Source organism: Bombyx mandarina, chromosome 23 (assembly GCF_030267445.1).
Source record: "Bombyx mandarina strain Sakado chromosome 23, ASM3026744v2".
NCBI classification, from domain to species: domain Eukaryota; kingdom Metazoa; phylum Arthropoda; class Insecta; order Lepidoptera; family Bombycidae; genus Bombyx; species Bombyx mandarina.
The window spans coordinates 18,436,324-18,464,132 of NC_143229.1; the positions used below are offsets into that span (position 1 = coordinate 18,436,324).

At 39.2% G+C, this 27,809-nt stretch overlaps 1 protein-coding gene across 2 annotated transcripts in view; it reads left to right on the forward strand.

Annotated features, from left to right (window-relative positions):
• The first annotated feature begins 1,892 nt into the window (after nucleotides 1-1,892).
• LOC114244157 (scavenger receptor class B member 1) overlaps nucleotides 1,893-27,809 on the forward strand; it is a 50,590-nt gene continuing 24,673 nt past the window's right edge. The window contains exons 1-2 of one of the 2 annotated variants that reach the window (XM_089737562.1): nucleotides 1,893-1,948; nucleotides 22,543-22,743. In XM_089737562.1, the coding sequence (XP_089593688.1) occupies nucleotides 22,551-22,743 (193 nt within the window). In that variant the 5' untranslated portion in view covers nucleotides 1,893-1,948; nucleotides 22,543-22,550. Of the gene's footprint in view, nucleotides 1,949-2,927; nucleotides 3,093-22,542; nucleotides 22,744-27,809 lie in introns of those variants that run through there. The other variant, XM_028175877.2, reaches the window with a different exon arrangement.

Below are 27,809 nucleotides of genomic sequence, written 5' to 3' on the forward strand. Positions count from 1 at the left end.
TAAGTAATGACTTTCAAAATCGTGTTTTACTGCGTCGTGTACGTGCATCTTTTCTTTTTTTGAAGTGAGCTCTCGGGACTCAAACCAGGAGGCGTTGCTAACGCTAGCCCTAGCAAGAGCAGTGTGCTTAGTACGAGCTTTTGAACATTCTCGATAGCGTAAAAGTTAAATAAAAGTTGTATAGAGTGGCCTGAAAGCTTTTACAGCTCTACCAGGCCACGTGGGCGAGCGCGCGGTTAGCCAGTAGGATTTGCTAACATTCGCCCTCGCATTCGCGGCCCTAATCGAGACCTCGAAGGCAGCTGCTTTGCGAATGCGTCTACCACCGGATCAGGATCGCGACCCGCTGAGAAGATCCTGCGAGAAACTCAGCGGGCAGATGTTTCGGTTTGAAGGGAGGAGGGGGGGGGGGCGGCAGCCGTTGTCTTGTAAAAACTGAGATCTCAGAACTCTTCTCTCAAGGTGGGTAGTGGCATTTCGTTGTAGATGTCTATGGGCTTCGACAACCACTTAATATTGTCCGCCCATCTAAGCAAAAAAAAGCAGTTAATAATAACATATAAATAAATTAAAAGTTGTTACAGATACTAAACTTACTATACAGATACACTTAGGAACTACTTGATTTAACAATTATAATTATAAAAAAAGAACACAATATTCCTAATAAATTAAACTAACTAACTAACTACATAAATTAAACATAAACACTGTTGTTATTATTGCTTGACTTCAATTTTTTAACGTAACCACCTCAGAAGCGCAGGGTAATGCATTATTTTCTTTTTCTTTTTCTTTTTCTTTTTCTTTTTCTTTTCTTTTCTTTTTCTTTTCTTTTTCTTTTTCTTTTCTTTTTCTTTTCTTTTTCTTTTCTGTTCTTTTCTTTTTCTTTTGTTTTTCTTTTCTTTTTCTTTTCTTTTCTTTTCTTTCTTTTCCATTCTTTTTTCAACTTTTACGCTTTAGAGAACATTAAAAAGCTCGCACAGTACTTCGCAGAATCTACCGCCGGATCGGAAAAGCGACCCACCGAGAAAATCCGGCGAGAAACTCCGCGGTCGACAACGTTATCGTTATAAACACCCACTATCGAATTTACCAGAAGCTCGAATAGCCGATTTATCACTGAAATAGTTTTTTTTTTTTTCAAATAAATCAAATATTTTCATAAACATCCTCGCTGATACATCAAGACTTTAATTTATAATTATGTATTAAAAATCTGTTTTTTTTTGTTTGTTTCTGGAACATCTGTTATCTCTCTCTTTATCTATATAATAATATTTTGTTTGGGTTTCGCCAATCTTAGACATAGTTAACACTACTTTACCTGTTCAATATATTTGTCTGACGTTTTGAATACTCAGTACTTAATACGTCGTGGTCTAAAGGATAAGACGTCCGGTGCATTCGTGTTGAAGCGATGCACCGGTGTTCGAATCCCGCAGGCGGGTACCAATTTTTCTAATGAAATACGTACTTACGAACGTTCACGATTGACTTCCACGGTGAAGGAATAGCATTGTGTAATAAAAATCAAACTCACAAAATTATAATTTGCGTAATAAGTGGTAGTAGGACGTCTTGTGAGTTCGCACGGGTAGGTACCACCGCCCTGCCTATTTCTGCCGTGAAGCAGTAATGCGTTTCCGTTTGAAGGTTGGGGCAGACGTTTTAACTATACTGAGAGCTCATATCTCAAGGTGGGTGGCGGCATTTACGTTGTAGATGCCTATGGGCTCCGGTAACCACTTAACACCAAGAGTGGCTGTGAGCTCGTCCACCCATATAAGCAATTAAAAAAAGGAGCAACTTTTTTTATTATCGCCATATTAAATAACATTTGTCCGATTTATCAAATACTCAATAATGCGATAACATTGCGTTTTATTTATATTACTTGATGTTATTCCTACACCGTGGAAGTCAATCGTGAACATTTGTTGAGTAGGTACGTATTTCATTAGAAAAATAATTAATATTTAGTTAAAACTGAGTTATTTTTTTTATTTTTTTTTTATTGCGTAGATGGATGGACGAGCTCACAGCCCACCTGGAGTTAAGTGGTTACCGGAGCCCATGGACATCTACAACGTACGCCACCCACCTTGAGATATAAGTTCTAAGATCTCAGTATAGTTACAACGGCTGCCCCACCCTTCAAACCGAAACGCATTACTGCTTCACGGCAGAAATAGGCAAGGCGGTGGTACCTACCCGCGCGGACTCACAAGAGGTCCTACCACCAGTGAAATGTTATTACAATGTTACAATGTTATTCCTTGCATCTGTCGAATTTAATGTACACCTACTGTCATCGGTCCGCGATGCGCGTGCAAATTTTCAAGTTTAACGAACTAACGTCCTGAAAGACGATTAAAATGACATTCCAATGACGTACGAACTAATTAAAAGCTCGATAAAAATGTCAATATCTATTTTTTTTTTTTTCATAAATTTTTTTCGCAAGTCATTTTAAGCTGCCTGCACGTTTTGCACTCGTTTTTTTGTTACTCCAAAAATATATTTAGCTCGCTGTTTTTGAGAAAAAAGGAAATAAAAATGGTACCTAATTCATTACGCGACATTTACATATTATACAAGCGACCAATTTACCAATTTGTTTACAATATAATTCACTGTTGTTTTATAATGATTTTTAAATTGACTGAAGTCAACTAGCGTTTCTCCTTTTCTAATATTAAAGATCTATGTTTTATTATTCCGATATCAAAAATCTTTAAAAAAAAACAACTGCAAAGAAGCATAAAAAAAAAATGTAGTTTTACCGCCAATTTCTACGAGTCAAAGTTCCGGTCAGCACCTAATGCTTCGGATCTTCAAGGCAAAGGCTTCTAAAACACTTATTCGTGGATTATAATTATATGAAGGAGAGGCCATAGATGACAGATGAATGGTAGCGCGCTAAGGTTAAAAGTTTCGCAATAGTACGACTCGAGCCTTACCCGTACGACGTACGAGAATGCGCGCGCGCTTATTTCGAATATTTAAAAAAAGTTTTTAGTGAAAATAAAATTTGTTTTGAGGATTTGCTGTGCACGAAAAAATTGAGCGTTCTATTTTTGGATTCCGTGGTGTGTATTTTTTCTTTTTCTTTCTATTGCCTATATTTATGAACCTTTTTAAGTTTACTATTAAAATGTATATTAATTTCATTGATGTATCGATACAAACACCTTTGCCTATAAATTGGTAAAATATATCTTAACATAAATACTTTTATTTAAAGTTTGATATTACATTACTAATTTATAATTTAATGAAATTTTTTAAATAAAAAATATATATATAAATTTTAGAACTCAAATGCCATTGCCATTTGCCATCTTTAAGTTTTAAACTAATTTTAAAATCAATTCAGAATTGATAGCAATGTTATTAACATTTATATTAACTTTAACTGACTCCGTGGTGCAGTAGTTAGCGGCTCTGACTGTTGCGCCGGGGGTCGTGGGTTCGATTCCCACATCGGCTAAACATTGTCTGATGAACAGATTTGTTTGTTCTTCGTGTGGGTGTTTATTATCTATATATATATAAACAAATATTGTTCTATTTCTGAACGTGAAAGTGTCAATGAGCGAAGTCCGCCATGACACCAACTCTCTTTCAAATTCAACCGCCAAGAGCAACGCATAAATTTTATATTTCTCTTATATTAAATCTTTAAATATGTCTTAAAAGGACAACTAAATATCTCAAAACAATAAATACAAGTCACGCTCAATTACCATAACCAAACAAATATATTTATCTATTTCTATTTATCTATGTATATATTTAAACAATATTACGTAATTTTATGTATATGTATGTACTGGTGGTAAGAACTCTTGTAAGTCCGCACAGGTAGGTACTACCCCCTGCCTTAATCTGCCGTGAAGCAGTAATGCGTTTCGGTTTGAAGGGTGGGGCAGCCGTTGTAATTATACTGAGACCTTAGAACTTATATCTCAAGGTTGGTGGCGCAATATGTTGTAGATGTCTATGGGCTCCAGTAACCACTTAGCACCAGGTGGGCTGTGAGCTCTTCCATACATCGAAGCGATAAAAAAATTAAAAAATATATGATTATCAGTCTCCCGTACCAATAATATAGGGTATTATAAATTGGTATGACCTTGCGTGATTTGTTCCCAGTTAATTAGGTATATGTATTTATTACTATTTCTGTATTTATTTATTTTTTATCAAAACCACAAAATGAATATTTCCAGTTATCAATTATATGTAGGTAATTGGTTTCCAGTTATCAATTACATGTAGTTACTAGCTGGCCCGGCAAACGTTGTTTTGCATATGTTACCGGAAATGTATGTAATCCGTCATTGTATACAATTCCTAGGAAATGTATGTAATTCCTAAAATCGCACGGAAATGTGTGAAATAAATTATATTATACTTACACATTACACATTTCCTAGGAAATCTATACATTTCCTAAATAGCAATCGGAAATGTAAAACATTTAAGATATTGGTGGGTACGCGGGGACAGCGGGACGAGTCTTGCACTACGGTCCGTTGCCAACTTGCAATCCACTGGAACCGGCCAGGGATTTAAGATGTGCCTTTGCAAGAAAAACTGTGCTACATCAAGATGTCTGTGTTTTAAAAATAAAGTACTATGTACTTCCAAATGCCATTCGAGCTTACCCTGCAAAAATAAATAGCTATATGGACTGACAAAGTAATATAATATAAAGATTTACTTTTATACTTTGACATTTATAATTACTTAATTACCAGACTGATTACTTGCCAAATGAAAATTTGATTTTATAAGAATAAATATAAGTTGATTTTGTGATACGTTAAAAGTTAATAGATAGTTGATTTTAGAAGTTTTAATTAGTAAGATAATATGAATATATTATTATTATTTTACGGTATGACAAAAAAATATTATTAACAACGTGTTTGATTACAGAAAGCATTTACTTTATACATTTCCTAATACGATATTGGAATTATATACAATTCCGAGGAAATTTAAACATTTCCTAGGATATCTATGCATTAAATAGTTTTTCAAACAATATTTTATACATTTCCTAAATAGTATCGGAATTGTACACATTTCCTAGGATTTGTATACAATTCCTTGATTTCATACATTTCCGGTAACACATATAAATAATTTCTAGGAAAGATAAATAATCTAGATACCGACTACAGCGCCATCTGCCGGGCTGTTTTGTAAATCTAAACCATTCTCGAATCCACCTGAAGGTACACAGAAAATTTCTTTAAAATCGGTCCAGCCGTTTATGAGGAATTCAGTCACAAACACACGCACAGAAGAAATATATACTTAGTCTGGCCATAAATACTGTTACAATTAAAAATAAAAATAAATCTATTGCAAATAACATTCCATTCATTTCCAGTGTGTTAGTTTAATACATAAATATAAAACAATTTAAAGTATAAAAAGCTTATTCGAAGTGGTCTCCATTGGCTGCAATACAGTCCTTTAAACGTTGAGGCCAGTTATCAATAGAAGCACGCACTCTTTCCATGGGAAAAATTTTCACTGCCAATCGTACGGATTGTTTTAGGGACTCCAAATTATCGTGGCGTTTAGAGCAAGCCGTACTCTCTAGAACTGACCATAAATCATAATCCAGCGGATTAAGATCGGGACTAGACGACGGACAGTCTTCAGCTCTGATGAAGTCCGAAACGTTCGTTTCCAACCAAGACTGCGTAGACCGAGCTTTATGACCTGGCGCCGAGTCTTGCTGGAAGGACCATTCTTGATTATTGAACATGGTGTTGTTAAGGGGCTTCACTACCTTCTCAATAATGGTATCTTGATACACTTGTGCCGATGTTTTGATACCTTTTTGACAAAAGTATGGCTCAGTCACTCCTTCATAGCTAATACCCCATCAAACCATCACTGAAGTCGTATAGTGCCCACGTTGCACTCTGTCGACCAATTGGGAAGCTTCCTTAGAGTTTTGAGCATAAATACGGTCATTTTGTTTGTTAAAATGTTGCGCAATTTTAAAAAATTTCTCATCCGTAAACAAAAATTTTCTATGACCCCCCTTTGCGCACCGCTTCAGTAGTTGTTTCGATTTTACCACCCTATCTATTCTCTTTTAAATTATCAGTTAAGAAATGACCAGTACGTCTCTTATAGGCTGCAAGTCCTAAGTCATATTTTAAAATACGCGACATGGTTCTAGGTGCTATCTTCATCTCCCGAGATAAAATCTTTTGCTTTCGGACAGGATTTCTTCGAATTCTTTCCCTTACTGCTTTGACCACCTTTTTCGTACGAACACTACGTGGATGGCCACATCTTTTTCTCTGACAAACAGAGGAGGTCTCATTGCACCTATTAATAGCCCGGTACACAAACATTTTACTAATACCAAGGTATGGAGAGTTTTAAAAATTGCATTTGGCTCCATACCTACTTTGTGTAATGCAATCACAGCGATTCGGTTGTCTTTATCACCCCACTCCATTTTAATATCGCAAAAGATTGTACAATGTATTGGCGCCAAAATATGAAAACTCAATGAGCAATCATATAAAAATGACAGATTCCAAATTCAAATGTAATATCTTGTTTATTTTTAATTGTAACAGTATTTATGGCCAGACTAAGTACTAGGCTGCACTAAAAGTATTGGGAATGGAATATTTCCACTGTTCCTGTCATATTAAAATCTTTTTAATTGAAAACTCCTTGGTTTTAAAAATCGAATACCATTTATTTATTTAAAAAAAGATTCTCGGTCTTGTCACGAGGTTTTGTCAAACTTGTTTAGTCGTTGAGAAAATGGAATTGACTCGAGAAAATTCAAGAGCGATGATTTATTATGACTTTCGAAGTGGTTTAACACAAAAACAGTGTGTTGACCGGATGATTTCTGCATTTGGTGATGAAGCCCCATCCAAAACCACAATTTATCGCTGGTTTGCTGAGTTTCAACGTGGACGTGTCAAGCTCAGTGATGATCACCGTCAAGGTCGTCCAAAAACTGCAGTCACCCAAGAAAACGTTGATGCTGTGCGTAAGCTGATTGAGGAATTTTAAAAGTCGTCGTGGCCTAAAGGATAAGACGTCCGGTGCATTCGTGTTGAAGCGATGCACCGGTGTTCGAATCCCGCAGGCGGGTACCAATTTTTCTAATGAAATATGTACTCAACAAATGTTCACGATTGACTTCCACGGTGAAGGAATAACATCGTGTAATAAAAATCAAACCCGCAAAATTATAATTTGCGTAATTACTGGTGGTAGGACCTCTTGTGAGTCCGCGCGGATAGGTACCACCGCCCTGCTTATTTCTGCCGTGAAGCAGTAATGCGTTTCGGTTTGAAGGGTGGGGTAGCCGTTGTAACTATACTGAGACTTTAGAACTTGTATCTCAAGGTGGGTGGCGCGTCTACGTTGTAGATATCTATGGGCTCCAGTAACCACTTAATATCAGGTGGGCTGTGAGCTCGTCCACCCATCTAAGCAATAAAAAAAAAAAAAAAAAGGAAGATCGACATGTGACATACCGCGAAATTCAGGCAACTTTAGACATTGGCATGAGTCAAATACAAATAATCTTGCATGAACAATTAGGTGTAAAAAAGTTGTTTTCCCGATGGATACCGCATTCGCTCTGTGAAGAGCAAAAAGCGGCTCGCGTTACTTGGTGCGTCAGAACTCTCGAAAGATTCCACGCAGGATCCTCAAATGCTGTATACAACATTGTATCAGGTGACGAATCCTGGATATACGCGTACGAACCCGAAACAAAAAACCAGTCACGAGTTTGGGTGTTCGAAAATGAGTTAAAGCCAACAAAGATTGTTCGTTCACGGAGTGTTGCAAAAAAAAATGGTGGCCACGTTTGTCTCCAAAACCGGCCATGTTACGACTATTCCTCTTGAGGGACAAAGAACGGTTAATGCAGAATGGTATACTAGCATTTGTTTGCCACAGGTCGTTTCTGAACTCCGTAAAGAGAACTGCAACCGCCGCATCATCCTCCATCACGACAATGCGAATTCTCACACCGCGCACAGAACAAAAGAGTTTTTAGAGCAAGAAAACATAGAATTATTAGACCATCCGCCGTACAGCCCCGACCGAAGCCCTAATGATTCCTATACTTTCCCTAAAATAAAGAATAAATTGCGTGGACAGAGATTTTCATCACCTGAAGAAGCTGTGGACGTCTACAAAACGGCCATTTTTGAGACCCCAACTTCCGAATGGAATGGTTGCTTCAGTGATTGGTTCCATCGTATGGAAAAATGTGTCAAATTTCGCGGAGAATACTTCGAAAAGCAATAAATACATTTTTAAATAGTAATGTTGTGTCACTTCGTTAATTCCCGAAATTTTCAGTGCCGCCCTCGTATAGATTAATGTTTCTGATTTTAAAAGCAGAAACAAAGCCACTATATTATGTATGTGTTAGAACTAAATATCTTCGACTGCGCAATTTGTAGAGCAGTTATGACCATGAACCGTCTCTTAAAATTTTAAATCGATAAAAAAAATCGTAACGCGAATATGTAACTTCTTTACTGAGAGTTATTTATCATTTAACAGTCCTTGGATTGTAGTAGCCATTTTTGTACGTGTTTTATTTATTTATTACGTAGATGGGTGGACGAGCTCACAGCCCACCTAGTTACTGGAGCCCATAGACATCTAGAACATAAATGCCGCCACCCACCTTAAGATGTAAGTTCTAAGGTCTCAAGTATAGTTACAACGGCTGCCTCACCCTTCAAACCGAAACGCATTACTGCTTCACGGCAGAAATATGCAGGGTGGTGGTACCTACCCGTGCGGACTCACGCTCACAAGACGTCAGTAATTACGCAAATTATAATTTTGCGGGTTTCATTTTTATTACACGATGTTATTCTTTCACCTTGGGAGTCAATCGTGAACATTTTTTAAGTACGTATTTCATTAGAAAAATTGACACCCGCTTGCGGGATTCGACCACCGGTGCATCGCTACATACGAATGCACCGGACGTCTTATCCTTTAGGCCACGACGTGTTTGTCTGTTATACTGTTCTATATTATAAAATTTTATTTTCGATTGAAGCTAGTTGTTAAAGGTTACATTAATAAATTACTACGGTCATCCGTGACCATGAAAACTGGCGTTCGAAATTTCGGAAACAATATCGAGTTTATTTATTTTTTATTTATTGCTTATGTGTGTGGACGAGCTCACAGCCCACCTGATGTTAAGTGGTTACTGGAGCCCATAGACATCTACAATGTAAATGCGCCACACACCTTGAGATATAAGTTCTAAGGTCTCACTCAGAATAGTCACAACGGCTGCCCCACCCTTCAAATCGAAAAGCATTACTACTTCACGGCAGAAATAGGCGGGGCGGTGGTACCTACCCGTGCGGACTCACAAGAGTTCCTACCACCAGTACAGTGGTCAAAGGCTAGCTATTTGGTTTAAGGGACATTTTTGCAACTCACACGAGAGCCATTTAAGGTTTGGAAAAAATATCATAAAAAAAAAACTTCTTTAGCTATTCGAATGGAGTAAGCCTAATAGAAGTTCAATTAAAAACATCGAACCGTTGATGCTAATGCCAAACAAAACGCACCTTTAATTACAAAAATAAATGTAGCGTGTTAAGCGAAATATCACTTTAATCTAATAATAAATCGCCTTTCTCCCCTCGATATAATGACGACAGTAATAAAACACGGTAAACAGTCGACGTCGCCCTAAGCACATCATTACGGATCCTCCCGATCCATTAACGGTGCTTTTAGGTATCTCAAGCACCGGTCATTGTTCCCCACTTTTTACCAAACAACTAACCCACAGGCACAGCCCGCTGAGTTTCTCGCCGGATCTTCTCAGTGGGTCGCGTTTCCGATCCGGTGGTAGATTCTGCGAAGCACGGCTCTTGCTAGGGTTCGCGTTAGCAACAACGTCAGGTTAGAGCCCCATGAGCTTACCTAATCGCTCGCTTACGCTAGCATAGCCTCTCAAGGCTACAAGCTTTGGTAGGAAAGAAAAATACACTAGATCAAACCGTAAAAGCTGTTTCTAACCAAAAATTAATATTAATTAATTTAAATCATTAATTTATTAGTAAGCGGAGAACATAAAACACACACACATAGGTACACAAACACACACAAATGACCATACACGGAAAAAACCACATGAACCCGTGAACCTTGTAATCGAAACGCTTTGTAAAAGTTCCATTGTAACTTGCAATAATCACTTGTTTACTTTCTTGGTATCGTCAGTTCAATCTGTAAATGAAGCTAATGGAACACGATCAATAATTCTTATTTGTAATTTGTAATTTTGTTTTCAATAGCTAAAGCTATGTACATTATACGGGTTTGCTGAATGCACATACCATTTGGATTGCAATCCAGATTAGATCTATATAGCTAATATACTATGTACTGTAATGATTGGAATTGGTTTTGTGCATAAATAAACTAAAAAAAAATACAAAAAAAATGTATCTTTTTTAATTGATAGCGTTGGAACTCTTGATTAATGAGGTTGAGGTTTATATCTCAATTGCTAAAGTACAGAGGCTGTTCTAACCTCAAAATCGCCTAGCATTGCTTCTTCGTTGATCCACGAGCTATTTACGACAATTTGTAAAATTTAGCGGGTTTGATTTTTGTTCCACAATGCTATTCCTTCAACGCCAAGTCACTTGGGAATTTTTCTTCGAGTAAATATATATTATAATTAAAAATAAACATAATGTAATAATAATGTTACGCGCTGGGGTTCGGGATAAATAAAAATTCTACCGAAGTACAAATTGAAACTATTTGAACACTTAGAACACTTAAAGAACACTTTAAAATTCTCAATTCATTTCTTCCGCTTCGCTTCAGGTGATCCGTTCGCTGTTTCGCTTCGAGTAGATCCGTTTACTAACTGACTTCGTGTCATTTCTGCAACGCTTTTATAGTCGATACGACATCCCTAGAATTATCGAGAGTATTCCTGACAAGTCGAGTAGTTTCAATATTTGTTTCCGCCATTTGACAATAGACGGCGTTGTACTTCTCGAGCGCTCTCAATTTTACTTGTTCTTTTAATATTCGTTTCTGGTATTCGACGATAGATGGCGTTGCTCTTACTGCGGCGTAACAATATTTTTTTTATTTTTTTATTTACATTCCTTACATGGATGGACGAGCTCACAACCCACCTGGTGTTAAGTGGTTACTGATTACTGAAGTCCATAGACATCTACAACGTAAATGCGCCACCCACCTTGAGATATAAGTTCTAAAGTCTCTCTAAACCCTCTTGTGTCCGCACGGGTAGGTACCATCACCCTGTCTAGTTCTGCCGTGAAACAGTAATGCGTTTCAGTTTGTAGGGTGGGGCAGCCGTTGTAACTATACTTGAGACTTTAGAACTTATATCTCAAGGTGAGTTGCGCATTTACGTTGTAAATGTCTTTGGCCTCCAGAACCACTTAAGACTTAAGCTCGTTCACTCATCTAAGCAATAAAAAATAATTAAAAAAAAAACCATAAATAATACTTATTAAAGAAGCAATATTGTCATACACTTTTATGTCACGATAATGTCTATAACAATACAATTAATCGCAATATTTCTATTTATTGTACTACAGTAAGATTATCGGCGGGACATGGATAGCCCGACACTTCTGCGGTTAAAGATATGACAATCCATATTAAGGTCATAGGTAACTATACTGAGACCTTACAACTTATATCACAAGGTGGGTGGCGCATTTACGTTGTAGATGTCTATGGGCTCCAGTAACCACTTAACACCAGGTGGGCTATGAGCTCGTCCAACCATCAAAGCAATAAAAAAAAAAAAAAGGTCTACGATTATGACAATCCATACTAAGCTCTTACAAAGAACCTGCAAGACAGGTCACCAGCTAACCAAATCAACCCGTGTGTGTGGCTGTGTTTTTGTTTGTGTTTTAATTTTATTTATCTTCAGCCATTTCATAGCCACTGCTAGGCATAGGCTCTCCCTTTTCTATGACATAATGTTCGATCACCCGCTACTCGCTTCGTTATATTGAATGTTGGAACACTAACGGGGAAGACAAAAGAACTTGCTTCACTCAAATGCAATGTTGTTGACGAGCATGTCGAAGACAAAGCCAAGTGAAGGAGTAGACTAGGGAAAGCCTACCACAATGTGGGATAAATAATGGAGAGTTCGATCACCCGCCAATCTCGTCCAGGTCAGCCCGTCCTGACTATCCCATCGGTCCACGGTGTCTTTTTTTTTTTTTTTTAATCCTTAGTCCGCGCGGGTAGGTACCCTGCTATTTCTATTTCGGTTGGAAGGGTCGGGCAGCCGTTGTAACTATACTTGAGACCTTAGAACTTATATCTCAAGGTGGGTGGCGCATTTACGTCGTAGGTGTCTATGGGCTCCAGTAACCACTTAACACCAGGTAGGCTGTGGGCTCGTCCACCCATCTAAGTAATAAAAAATAAAACTTCGGACTACCAATTAAACCTGCTTAAAGGATCTCCCGTTGAAACACGAAACGTAAACGGTAGAAAAAGGGTCTTTGAACTGGTCTTTCGTTTTGTCCCTATTAGCAATTTAGAAGCAGTTTGAATTGATCACGGTCAAATATAAAATTTCGGTACTTACGTATTAATGCCACCGCGCCACCGCGGCAAAAATTTAATTGTTAGCAAGTGTGGACAACTCGAAAAATATGGAAAAGCGAATCAGAGCACACCACTTTCCACCTGGTCTTGTCTGCCCTACCCCTAGAGTGTATTTAAAAAAACGGAGGCGCGGAGGGAGAGCAGTCCTCGCCCGCTGTGACGGAGCACGTGTGGCCGTGCTTCGGCACGCAAGGGCGGAAGGGCTGCTCTTCCCGCAGCGCCGGAGATAAGGCGGATTCAAACTTAAGCTCCCTTCGAGTTTGACTAAATAATGCAATTTTAATCAAAAAAAATTACCGTGGATATCTTCATAACCATGGGGTTCCACGGGGTAGGATTAGTGGGGGTAACCCTTACCCCCCCCCCCACCCCCACGACCCAAAATCGACGGACAATATAGGAAAGTTTAACCGAATTTTTGCCGCGGTGGCGTTAATACGTAAGTACCAAAATTTCTTGCGATAAAAACTAGATCAGACTTTATTTATCAATCTCTGACCTAATGAATGACGATACGTTCTCTTTGTGACCGGCGAGCGAGCGAGCGACCGAAGACTGGACTAGCTCTGGTTCCAACTTAATGTATCAATACTAAATGACCTGAATAGATATTGATTAATGGTTCATTGAAAGTGAATTGGGTCCGTCAACCGCTATCAATATATGAACGAATTTATTGTTTCGTAATGAATTCGCAAGGAATTGTTTTCTCTATCAAATACACAATAAAGTATTATTGAGTGATTATTTTCGGTTGGGGATGTTTAAGGGAGTGGAATTTAAAAAAAGCACCTGTGTTGTCGTTTCCACGTCTTAGGGTCGTTTTCAAATTTGGGCCCAAAAGCGAGTTATTTGATTTAATTCTCATAACCATAATGTTACCGTACAGTTTTGTTGTCATGACAACAGGCACGTGGTCCTTTAACTATATATTATAAATACCGTTAAATTAGGAGTTATACATTAAAAACTACCCCAAATCTCATTCGTATCACTGAGTCGAAATTCAAATTCTAACTTGTTTGCTATTTTTCCAGTAATGCGTGTTGAAACTCGGCAATTTTATATAATCAGTATATAATACAATAAGAAAGAAAAATTAACTGGATATTAGAATATTATTAAAAACAAAAGAAGTACGATTTCTAAGCTTTTTAAAAAAGTTCCTATTTAAATTGTCATCCGTGTTAGCGTTATCAAATGCGTAAAATGAAAAATATAAATGAATATTATATTATATTATCAATAAATGAAGAATTGACTTGGTTGTGATGAAGCATTTTTAATTCTGAACATGTCTAAATACAAAAAAAAGGAAAATTACAGAAAGCTTAAATTCATGAAATCGTTACTTTTTTAAGACCCCTTAATCGTTGACGGAGTGGCTTTGATTGTTGTGCACCCTTCGAGGGTGAAGGCAAGGGGAGGGAGAGAGAATTCGAGGCAACATATTATTATGATTTCATTACATCGAATTTAAAATCGCAACGGTGTTAAATAATTGGCAGTTGTGTCGATGGCTAATTCAAAAATAAGCCACTAGTGAACTATTTCTCCGAGGACTTTAAAGTGAAGAAAGAAAAAAAAAACTACCTCTTAATTTCAAATGACGCCATTACAAGTTTGTTTTATCTGTGGCACGGTTTATGCTGTCTAGATCCCTGTGCTCGGTGCTATTAAAAACATACTCGATTTATCATTTATTTACTATTATAGCTACAGATTTGCGGTCTCATACAGATGTAGGTGAGGGGACGACCTCCGAGCGAGTGTAGCGGTCAATGACACCTCCCGATGCACATTACGTTACGTCTCTTAGTTTAAAGATTAAAATTAATTTTGTGAGTACGGCTCGATATTTGTTGCTTAGAGATAATTGAGCGAACTCACAGCCCAGTTGACAGCTAAGCGGTTGCAGGAGTCCGTAGACATCATTAAAGTAAAGCCAAGTCCACCTTGAGAAATGCTTACGTACCAGATCCTGGGGACCGAATGGTACACAGTTGACGTCGCCCTAAACACGTCATTTCGGATCCTCCCGATCGTCGCGTTTCCGATCCGGTGGTGGATTCAGCGCGGTACTACTCTTGCTAGGGCTAGTGTTAGCAAATTCTCTCAGGTTGAGTCCGTGAGCTCACCCACACGTCCGCGCGTATCTGGAATAGCCCCTTAGGCTACCAACAAATAGATAGGGAAAAAAGGCACCACCACCCTGCATCTCTCTGAGGCGAGGCTTTAACTTAAATATAAAAGCGAGACTTCGTGAGAGAGAACTCGTGTCTCAAGTAGCGTTTACGTAGTTGATGTCTATGGGCTCCGGTAACCACTTAACACCAGGAGGGCCGTGAGCTCGTCAAAAAAAGTTCGCCAAATTATAGAAGAGATGGCACATTGACCTACACCTGCCTCGCATCTTCGAACCAATGGCTACTTTCATTTAGGGTTGTCAGATGACAGGCGCGCGCCAAGGTTGTCCCGGAATTAGAGCCTAAGTCATTCCTTAACGAAGTAATTGGTGTAGAGTGGCTAAGATTGTTGGTTCATATAGTTAAGACAGTCCCGATCCATCTACAGGTAGATTATTCATAGACCAGCGATTCCCAACCTGTGGTAGCGTACCGGGACACGCGAGGTCTCATTTAGGGGATACGTGAAATTTATATTGGTAATATCGGAAACACTGAGAAGTCACAGTCAACTTATATAAATATTATTGGATTGTGTAAATAGTATTGTGTTTATAGTATGTGCTTTAAAAACTTAATAACTAATAACTTAATAGACGAATCGAATCGAATGATATCAGTAGTGATAAATATTTTATTAACAGATATGAGTAGAAGGGTTATTTTGATAATATCCTGAAAACCACCCCACGCTTTTTCTTACACTATTTTTAATTCAAATTTATTAAAATTTATTTTCTATTTTTAGTTGAATTTTATATAAAGCGTGTTTTTTAGTTTTTTTAAACTATTATTTATTTTTCATTTTTTAGTTAAATTTTCTATAAAAGCGTATTTTTAAAACTATTAAGTACTTTAACATAAATTCCTGCCTTATCGACTATAGATAAAAATTATATAAATTGGCAAAAATCTTATTTTGCAAATTGAATAATGGAATAATCTTATCAAATTGGTGTATTGTCATCGGTCCTCGATAAATCTACAAAGTTTGAATGAAATCTGGCCGTTTAAAGTGGGTCAAAATCGTGTCTAAAGGAGTCAGTTACAAACATACATACATACAAGTTAAGCTAATATAAAGCGTGTAAAAATTTTATAAAAGGGGAAAGAAAAATATTGGGAAGCACTGGACATAGACTATCAAATGCCATACACGTGAATGTCCTATGAGACGCAATTTGGCAAGAAGCTGAATAGTTTTGACAGACATCAATTAATTGCTGTTATAGCAAAGCAAGGAGAAATGTTGAAGTTAAATAAGTTTAAAAAGCCTTGTGTTATTTTTTGTTTGTTACATTCAAATTAAACAAATGATGGATTCGTTGTGGCCTAAAAGATAAGACGACCGGTGTATCGGGCGACGCAATCGTGCCAGTGTTCGAATCCCGCAGGCGGATACCAATTTCTCTATTGAAATACGTCCTGAACTCACGATTGACCTCCACGGTGAACGAATAACATCGTGCAATAAAACTCAAACCCGCAAAAATTTCAATTTGCGTAACCACTGGTGGTAGCACGTCTTGTGAGTCTGCACAGATAGGTACCACCGCCCTGCCTATTTCTGCCGTGAAGCAGTAATGCGTTTCGGTTTGAAGGGTGGGGCAGCTGTTGTAACTATACTTGAGACCTTAGAACTCATATCTCAGAGTAGGGGGTGGCATTTACTTTGTAGATGTCTATGGACTCCGGTAATCACTTAACTCAATTAAGCAATAACAAATAAAGACAAATATTCACGAACGACTCCTATGATCGACTCGAAATCAAACCACGATTCACGAAAATTAAACCTGGAAAATATTAAACAAATCCCAGTACACCGAAATCTCGGAATCTAAGCCTGCAAGTCTGGCAATCTACATAAACCCTGACTGTGCGATTGTGATGTTACAAAACACGCTTCTAATATACACTACGAAACTTGACCTTGAAAACGTACATTCTAAGAGTCATATTAAGAAATTCACAAAGCTCTAAAACTGTTTAGTGCTGTTTAGGCTGTTCTAATTTATTGAATCAACGCGAATTATTTCTGGAGGGGTGGAAGATTCATATTCACTTAACCTAAACATCGGCCCGCTGAGTTTCTCGCCGGATCTTCTCAGCGGGTCGCGATTCCGATCAGGTAGTAGATTCATTCACGAAGCATCTACTCTACAGTTGTTAGGTCTCCTTTGAAGGCGATCGGGTAGCTGTTAGCAAACCCCATCCCTTCTGGCTGAGCCCTTGTTCGCCCACCTGTCCTGGTGAAACTGGAAAGGCCTCCGGGCCACCAGTAATCCTTCCTTCATAAAAAAAGATTCATATTCTTCGGGTGCCGAATCGTCACGTTGTTCTGATGCCTTATTCGTGACCTGCCCCATCCATAAATAACATGCGTCATGTTGGCGATCGAACATTTGCGAGCTGATTTAAGCAAACACGTAGCGCTCGTGTGTTCATTGACGGGGGTTCGTGACGATGAACAAACATTGATTGATTATGGTTATGATCTAGTCGACTATTTGTTGACCATTTGTGCTGCGAAGAACGCTTTCCAAAGGACAGCCGATCCACAGTAGAACTATAAGACATCGATCTGAGATTCTAAATTGTGGCGATATTCGCGTCATGATGATCTTGTATAGACGCAAGGTCTGAGGAATCGTTTGAGGTGGATAACATCGGCCTACCTAGATACCTAAAGCCTCGGCGTTCATCCACAGTGCGTTTCCAGAGATCTTTTTTCCACGTACCATCCTGCTCTGGAATGAGCTTACTCTCAACGGTGTTTCCCGAGCGCCGTGACATGTCCTTCTTCAAACGAGGCTTGTGGACAGTACTTAACGGTATTCAGCGGCTTGACTCTGCCCCTGGCATTACTGACGTCTTGGGCGACGGTAACCACTCACCATCATGGGCCGTATGCTCCTCTGCCTTCTTTTTCTTCGTCGCTTTCTTTATTACTGAAGGTCATGTCCTAGAAACTTGACCGTAGTCTGTCTCGTAAGCTGTTTCCACTTCGTCCTCAGCATCTCGTAAAGCGACAGCCCAGTTAGTGTGGTTATTTGGTCACACCAGAGGCTAGGTGATCGGCGGTGGAGTCTATTTTCTTCCACCTTACCCGTCACAATCACTTTGTCTAAGCTATCCGGCTGTCAGCGGACAATGTGATCGAAGTAGCTGAGGATTTGTCTGTTTATAGCAGATTTTACTGGTGGTAGGACCTCTTGTGAGTCCGCATGGGTAGGTACCACCACCCTGCCTATTTCTGCCGTGAAGCAGTAATGCGGTTTGAAGGGCGGGGCAGTCGTTGTAACTATACTGAGACCTTAGCACTTATATCTCTAGGTGGGTGGCGCATTTACGTTGTAGATGTCTATGGGCTCCAGTAACCACTTAACACCAGGGGAGCTGTGAGCTCGTCCGCTCATCTAACCTCTACCTACAAGCGCAATAATAACAAACTTGAAAATACCGTCAGCGCGATTCAACTGGTTTTGGCCTTCACATACTTTCCTACTACAGTTCCAATGTAATGCACCTCGCTGAGCCGTATACCCGTGAGCACCGATAACAATAAAGCCTCTGAGAATAATAAACAGTAATCTTTAAAATCCGTTCTCTGTTCGCGGGATATTCGTTTCCTCAGATTAAAATGTGATTGTAAAAGAATTGCTCGATGCGCCACTGACCGTGTTTCCTACGAGAATTCACCTTGGTTCGCAGCATCTTCCGAACCTTCTAAAGCCCCGAAAGATGCCTATCTAAGATATTTTTCTTTGTCGTATCGCTCTTGGCAGATAGGTTGAGGTCGTCAGTTAGTATTATTGCTGTGGGCAGATGTTATATTGTGCCTCACGAGCAATCGCCAATCTAAGACATTATGACGACAATAAAAATATTTACCAGATTTTGTTTCTTTTGAACTCAAGAACGCCCGTGGACATAGCAAGAACATAGCTTTTTTTATTGCTTAGATGTGTGGACGAGCTCATAGCATACCTGGTGTTAAGTGGTTACTGGAGCCCATAGACATCTACAACGTACATGCACTGCACATCTTGATATATAAGGTCTAAGGTCTCAGTATAGTTACGACTGCCCCACCCTTCAAACCGAAACACATTACTGCTTCACGGCAGAAATGGGCGGGGCGGTGGTACCTACCCTTGCGGACTCACAAGAGATCCTACCACCAGTAATTACGCAAATTATAATTTAGCGTGTTTGATTTTTATTACACGATGTTATTCCTTCACCGTGGAAGTCAATCGTGAACATTTGTTAAGTACGTTTTTGATTAGATAAATTGGTACCGTATCCCGCCTGCGGGATTCGAACACCGGTGCATCGCTAGATACGAATGCACTGGACGTCTTATCCTTTAGACTACGACGACTTACGACGACGAGCAGTTACACAAAACTAGCACTATTTTCAATCCTCGTCTGAAGAAGTTTGTGTTATATCGGAAAGACTGCAAGGTAGACATGATACCCAACCAAGCAGAGGGTCCAACTTCATACAAGCATGCAGAGTATGTGGGTCTGCAAACGTTGGGAGTAGACCACGGGCCAAAGGATATTTTAGAGCCCTACCCACTAAAATATTCCCTTTGTACTCTTTTACCCGACATATATCCGCCTGGCGTCAGAGCCTGGGCAAAGTAGAGGGGTTCTCGCGGTCAACCCTATATTACATACTAGCGACCCGCCCTCGCTTCGCTTAGACTGTAATTTATTATTGATAATAGATTTTCTCCACTATTTAATGGGTGTTATTATACATATAAACTTTCCTCTTCAATCATTCTATCTATTTTAAAAAACCGCATCAAAATCCGTTGCATAGTTTTAAAGATTTAAGCATACATAGGGATATAGGGACAGAGAAAGCGACTTTGTTTTATACTATGTAGTGATAGTGATATAGGATTGAATTAGTCTGGTGTATTCCTCCTTTGCTTATGTTGTTTCTTGCTTGGTGATTGTTTTAATTTTTTTTTGTTTCTATGTTTCTGTTTCTCTAGTGTTTTTAATTTGTTTATATTCATGAGGACCTTTAATTGGCTTTTTGTTTCTATTATTTGTTATATGATTATATTATACTAAATATGTTAGTTGGCTGTTGGTTCTCCTTGTAGTAAATAAATAAATAAAATAACTAAACAAGTCATCTATATCTTGGTAATCCATTGGTCCATTGATTGGTAAAATCAGCCAACCAGCAAACATTCTGTCGTATTTCCTAATGCAAATATTCAATATATAACCATTTCTATTGTGATATCACTTAGCGCCACATAGTCTGAGAACTTATTCACCCATCTAAGCAATAAATAAATGAAAAATAATAACACAACAAAAACCTTTGGTTTGAACCTTCATAAGATTTAAATGGAAAACCACGTGAGAAGCATCAGTTTTAAAAGAATCATCAGAATCGGTTGACCTGGAAAAGAGTTCTGAGGTAACGCAATAAGAAAAATAGATTTGAATCGAGAATCTTCTTTCATTTAAATCGGTTAATAAAGCAATAAAAAGCGTTTGATTTCTCAATCAGCGAGGTGGTGTGTTGAACTGCATTCCAATGATACTAAGGAAACGACCTCATTTATCTCAAAGATGACATTGTTCTGTCTCAAACAACACAATTCTGAGTTCGTTGACGGTAGCGATATGAAGTTACGTTTCGCTCAAAAAATATCTCGCATAAGTAAAATCAATTAGCTATTAATAGGTGGTGCATTGAGAATATTCGAGAAGCGTTCGTTAAAAACGTGTGATATATTAATACGTGAAGCAAAAACTTTGTATTCCTTTTTACGAAAATTTCGCGGACGGAGGAGTATGAAATTTTCCACACTTATAGAGAATATAGAGAAGAAGTGCACAATGCTAATATTTTTTTAAAATAATGCATAAAAGATACATTAAAACAATAAAGAAAACATTACACACACTACAAACCATGTATTTGACGCACACACGCATGCATACTATTTATTGTCAAACTTTTGTTCTTGACGTCTGTGGTCAAATTGAGAATAGATTAAATATTGGTTGTCTTTATTTATTTTTTTATAGTGTAGCCTATATAAGTATAAAATACAATCATAATAGTGTACAAACTTACAATTCCAATTAATTATAATTAAATTTTATAATTAATCATAATCTATCCACAATCTGCCTACAAAGAATATTGCGGTATTTTGGTCATGTTGCACGTAGGGATACCAGCAATTTGGAACGCCTTGTGGTGACCGGTAAAATAGAGGGAAAAAGGCCTAGGGGTAGAGGTCCCAAACGATGGTCGGACCAAATAGCGGAGGAACTGGGGATACCTATCAGCGACGCACTCCACCGGGCTGCAGGGCGGGATGGATGGAGACAGTTGGTTGACGAAATCGGACGGAGTCACGATCCTCAGCAGTGAGGAACCGATCGAAGAGAGAGAGAGAGAGAGATAATTGAATTTCGACTACTGCGGGACCTCTAGTTTTAATAATTTTACGCGGCGGGCCACAAATGTATTAGAATGGAAACTTGGTACTGGACGTCGTAGCCTGAGCAGAAAATCAACGAGGTTGACCTGGTCAAAATAGTTGGTTAGGACTGGATGCGAAAGGAAAGAGACCTAAAAGAATGGAGTGCATGTGAAGAGAATGAGAAGACACATTTTTTGATTGCTTAGATGGGTAGACGAGCTCACAGCCCACCTGATGTTAAGTGGTTACTGGAGCCCATAGACATCTACAACGTAAATGCGCCACCTGCCTTGAGATATAAGTTCTAAGGTCTCAAGTATAGTTACAACGGCTGCCCCACCCTTCGAACTGAAACGCATTATTGCTTCACGGCAGAAAGAAGCAGAGTGGTGGTACCTACCCGCGCGGACTCACAAGAGGTCCTACCACCAGTAATAAGCAAATTATAATTTATCGGGTTTGATTTTAATTACACGATATTCCTTCACCGTGGAAGTCAATCGTGAACATTCTACAAAAACACACAAACACAAACATTCTACAAGAACATTGCACAAAAATCAGCCATGTTTTTTTTTTAAATGGGCGATAGAATAAAAACTTCTGGTAAGGGTGCAGCCAAAGCGCATCGAGTTTGTCTGTTGCATCCACACCTCGACTGAGGCGCTAAACACGTCCTTACGGGTCCATCAGATCCAATAACTCTTGCATTAGGCGCCTTCAGCTCTAATACTCTAGCTGGTTTCGGGAAACTGGTAACCGTACTCGTCGAGCTCGGCAAAGAGTTCGACGTGCAACCTAACCCATGCATCAACTGAGTTTCTCGCCGGATCTTCTCAACGAGTTGCGATTGCAATCTGGTAGTAAATTAACTGGCGAAGCAGCTGCCCTTGAGTTCTTGGGTCTCCTCCGGAGGCGCTCGGCAGCTGTAAGCAAATCCCTTCTCTCCTAGCTGAACCTTTTCTCGCCCACTTGTCCTGGTGAAACTGGAAAGGCCTCCGGGCCACCAATAATCCTTTATTCCAAAAAACCTCGACTGAGGAGAAATGAAGGCGTATTTTATCTAAGTTAACCGATTTCCTTGAATTCGTTAGAGTGGGTTCCAGGAGGATTCCAGCTTATAGTCAGCATTCGTCGTGTTTGTTTGAACCATAAACGCTAACGAATTGATTTTCTTGTGGTCAGCTATCGAAATGTCGGCGGAAGCCATCCTGCCGGCGGTCGGCGGTGAGTCTTCCGGGGCGACCTCCGTCAGATCCGAGGACAGCGATTCGGGAGACAGCGAGACGACGCCCGAGACGAGCTGCCACAACTTAGACACCGCCGACTTTAAGATATGCGCCGCGAGCCGCTCTGATGGCAAAAGAAGACAGACCAATTACTGCGGTGAGCTTTGTACTACCTTGATTGATTGAATGATTCTTGCTGGCTTCGTTGACTCGGTGGCGGAGTAGTTAGCGCCGCTGACTGTTGTGCCGAGGGTCGTGGGTTCGATTCCCACATCGGACAAACATTCGTGTGATGAACAGGTTTGTTTGCTCTTCGTCTGGACGTTTATTATCTTGTACATATTTAAACGTATATAAGTATGTATATCAGTCTCTGGTGGCCATAACATAGGGAATTTCAAATTGGGGTTGAATGACTGTGCGTGATTTGTTCCCAGTTATTATTATAATGCTTCGCTCGTGCGTTGACACGAAAAACATTAGTTTCTGAATTAATTCGGGTAAAGAACACGGTAGTGCCCTACGACGCGGCTACTGCCGGTGTTTTATAATATTATCATTGCCTGAGATGGCCTGAGATTTTTTTTCTCTTTTCCTACCTAATCCTCGAGGGGCGAGCCAGCTTCGCCGACCAAGTAGGGGAGTTCACGGCGCTCTAACCCGGTGACGTTATCATTACCCCTAGTAAGAGAGTGCTTCTCTAAATGTACCACCGAATCCGGAATGCGACCCACCGAGAAGATCCGGCGAGAAACTCAGTGGGCGGTGTCTGAGGGTTTAAACCCTTAATAATATCCCCTTAAAACCATTATTAAGTTTTTATTTTGAAAGACGGCGTCCTTGACCTAATGTGTAAGGCTTGGCGTTTCTGTCGTATGAAGGTGAAATACCAAATCTAGGCTGTGAATATAACCGAACTGTTGTCTGTTAGGCTACCAAAAATCGCTTTTGTTATCTTCTCCCGAGGCTTGTTGCCATTTACTCATGTCACTAGAATCTCTAAGGTGTTCAAAGACCTGATTATTTATAGAAGAAACTTAGCACGATCCTATGTTACGATCGACACGAACGAATTCTAAATGCAAAATTTGTATTCAGTCGACGCGTGATAACTATTTATGTAATCAGTTCCTAGGTCACTTATAGCCTGTTTAAGCCGCTCGTGTGTTGTCACAAGCGATAGCGGGTTGAACAATTTCGCAAAGTTTATTCGCGGTCGCATAAAATTCACATAAAATGTTGCAAATGACAAATGCAACTGCAACAAAAAATAAAGCAGCAATATTAAAGATCTTAATTAAATTTAAACAATATTTCATTTCTAAAATATAAACAATTAAAAACATTAAAATCATTTAAATTGTTCGTAACAAATGACGTCATTTGTGTCTAAAGGTTGTGTCTTAATGTATGTTTTATGAATAGCTCATATGTTTTGGGTCAACAAGACGTCTACATCATAACTTCAAAATGGAACTTTCTTGGAAATGGATAATGCTGAGCTAATTAAAAAAAAATACCAATCGTAATCGTTTACAATTTTGAGGCAGATGTATTTTTTTTTATTGCTTAGATGGGTGGACGAGCTCACAGACCACCTGGTGCTAAGTGGTTACTGGAACCCAGACATCTACAAACGTAAATGCGCCACCTACCTTGAGATATAAGTTCAAAGTTCTCAATATAGTTACAACAGCTGCCTCACCCTTCAAACCGAAACGCATTACTGCTTCACGGCAGAAATAGGCGGGGTGTTGGTACCTACCCGTGCAGACTCACAAGAGGTCCTACCACCAGTGTTCGGTGATATATTACCGGACACCTTTGTCAGCATAATTCGCGTGATGCGTTAACTTCATTTCCACAAATCGTCAGTGCACGATCAACAACCGCGTCACCCGGGTGCATTCATAATATTAACATTTAATTTATTTTCTCTATATTTTAACAATAAACATTTTTAAGTAACATTATCTTTAACTAACAAACTCACACCGCACCCTACAACGAGTAAAAAGTTATCTTGTAAGAGTTGTCTTGTCCGCTCCGCTCGTCAACAAGACCTCTGTCATTCATAATTAGGCCCATAGATTCTTTTGTTACAGAACATTAAAACAGCGTACGTTATTTTATAGTTCTCCCTACGTTTATAGAATAAGTGAGGTCAGAAAAGACAAAAGACTTTGTTGTTTCCTTGGATTTTTTTTATTCATCAGATGAGCAGAGAAGCTCGCGGTGCACAAAGCCTTAAATGGAGTCGGAAATAAATAAACGAGATAAGAAAATCCATAGTGACTATTTCGGTACGTGTCGATGAATAATTGAGCAAATTAACCCACTGAGTTTCTTGCCGAATCTCCTCAAGTCGCGATTCTAATCCGATTGTAGAAGAAGCACTTTTATTGCTAGGGTCAATGTTAGCAAACTCGTTCATGTTGAGACTCGTGGACTCACCCAACAATCATGATGAATGGTTATTTTTTTTGAGGGATTTTATGACCTGATAACTAAGAACTTTAAGTCATGTCTTATTTTAATTTATACTCTTACTTTTATGAAAAATTATAATGAAGTGAAATGAAATGAAATGAAGATGATTAATTTGAGGCATTAATCAACTGGGATGAAATTAAATTAAATGAGAGAAGAGAGAAATATAATCTCAGTAGTATTAGCATTCTTAAAGTCAAATCTCGATCTCTGTCAGCAGTGTCTATGGACTATACTGGCTTTACCATCCATCATGGACTTTTTGACGGGAACGCGAGGAGTGAAGTTGTGTAATTTGTTTTATTTTGTCTATTTAGTGTTTCCTCAGGCTTAAATGTGTAATAGCGGTGGTTTATTAGCCGTTTAATATCTGTGAAAGTGCACAAATGTGGGAAAATGAAAAAAGGCGCTGGAGGTAGCTTCTCGGGATCCTCCAAAAAGTCAACTGAAAAAATGTCAGTAAATGACCACCATTTTCTGATATTATATTTCATCCCATATCATCTCATCTCATATCATTTCATTTAATCCCAGTTGATTAATGTCTCAAATTAATCATCTTCATTTCATTTCACTCCATATTATCATTTTTCATAAAAATAAGAATATGAATTAAAATAAGATATGACTTAAAGGTCTAAGTTACCAGGACATAAAATCCCTTAAAAAAAAGCAAGCAATAAAACCTCAGAGCGATACCAGCAAATCTTTGATCGAGAAAGTTCGACGTGTTCCATTCTGACGCTGATGAAGCCGCGGGCCACGCGTATCTATTACCTGTTTATTTTAAAGATATATTTCTTAACATATTGACTGCCGTGTAGGTCACTGGTGCCCTACGCGGCGCAATGAAGTAATTATATCGATGTCTCTCTTCGATCTTTTTACTTAGGTGCCATAATTTCAAGTAGTTTCTGAGAAAGATGAATCTAAGGATACTGAGAATGAATCTATTTCTAAGTGACCTAAAATACTATAACACACATTAACATATAAAAGAAGGAGAAGTTACGTCTCGTTTCATCGCACCGCCCGCCACCGGAGTAAAGTTCATCCATACTGCCTGGAGCCACTGCGGTCATCCACAGTGCGTTTCCAGAGATCTTTTTTGCCACGTACCATCCGGCTATGGAATGAGCGCCCCTCCACGGTGTTTCCCGAGCGCTATGACATGTCCTTCTTCAAACGAGGCTTTTGCAGAGTATAGCGGTAATAGAGTAAGCGGTAGGCAGCTGCTTGGCTCTGCCCCTGGCATTGCTGAATTGCATGGGCGACGGTAATCACTCACCATCAGGCCGCATGCTCGTCTGCCTACGAAGGCAATAAAAAAAAAACTAAAAAAATGTTAGGTAATTACTAAGGCAGTAACTGAAATCGACACAATTACTTCAGTGCGGCGCGTAGGGCACCGGTGACCTACACGGCAGTCAATGTGTTAAACAAGTTCACTCACTTGTCATTCGATGAATAATTCAATCTTACGTAACACAATAATATTGTTTAAAATATTAATTTCAATAGAGCCACGAAGGACGTTAAATGTTATTTTCGTATTTATATTACAGTTGAGTGAATATTTTGTTAGATGAATTTATTATGGTTTTTTTTTCCTACCTATGCTGATAGCTTGAGAGGCTATTTCAGCTTCGCCCTAACATATAGGTGAGCTCACGGGGCTCAAACCGGAGTGTTGCTAACACTGGTCCTAGTAAGGACCATGTTTCACAAAATCTACCACCGGATCGGAAACGCGACCCACTGAAAAGATTTGGCGAGAAACTCAGTGGGCTGTCTCTATGGGTTAATTCGCTCGCCGAGCCCTTCGTCGCAAGCGATGGGTTCGACGAGGGCAGTGACCGGTGCTTGTGGTACCTAAAAGCACCGTTAATGGATCGGGAGGATCCGTAATGACGTGTTTTGGGCGAAGTGGACAATATGGATTTAATTTAATATTGTCAATACGCTTAGCGTGGTATGGACATGTGATGCGTAGAGAGGAGATGCATGCGACTAGGAGATGAAAATGGTAGTGCAAGGTAGAGGGGGAAGAGGTCGACCGAAAAAGACATTTTTATTTATTTATGGCATAGTGGGGTGGACGAGCTCCCAGACCACCTGGTGTTAAGTGGTTACCGGAGCCCATAGACATCTACAACGTAAATACCACCATCCACCTTGAGATATAGGTTCTAAGGTCTAAGTATAGCTACAACGGCTGCCCCACCTTTCAAACCGAAACGCATTGCTGCTTCACGGCAAAAATAGGCAGGGCGGTAGTACCTACCAGTGCGGACTCACAAGAGGTCCTTCCACCAGAGCATGGAGTGTGAATGACGATATGAGAGAGAGAGAGAGAGAGGAGTGAGTGTTGAGCTGACGGCTGATAGAGGAAAATGTAGTAGAAAATTCGCTGTGCCGACCCTACCTAGTGGGATAAGGTGGACACAAAGAAGAAGATTGTTAATACATTCATATTTATATTTACAGAAAGCGCAGTTAGATCTTTCATTGTCTGGAGTATTTGATATCATTATTATGATAGCAAAATGAACTGCTACGAAGGCTTCTAATTGTAATTCCATAGAGACGACCCTTTGTTTGAAGATGGCGACTGAAGTGACGTCATTATATTGTTCGGAATGATTTTAGAAAATAGGGCAGTAGGTCGTTGTGTTGTTACGGATCTATTCTAATATGGTTTACGATTTGCGTATCTATTACGTCATGTTGATA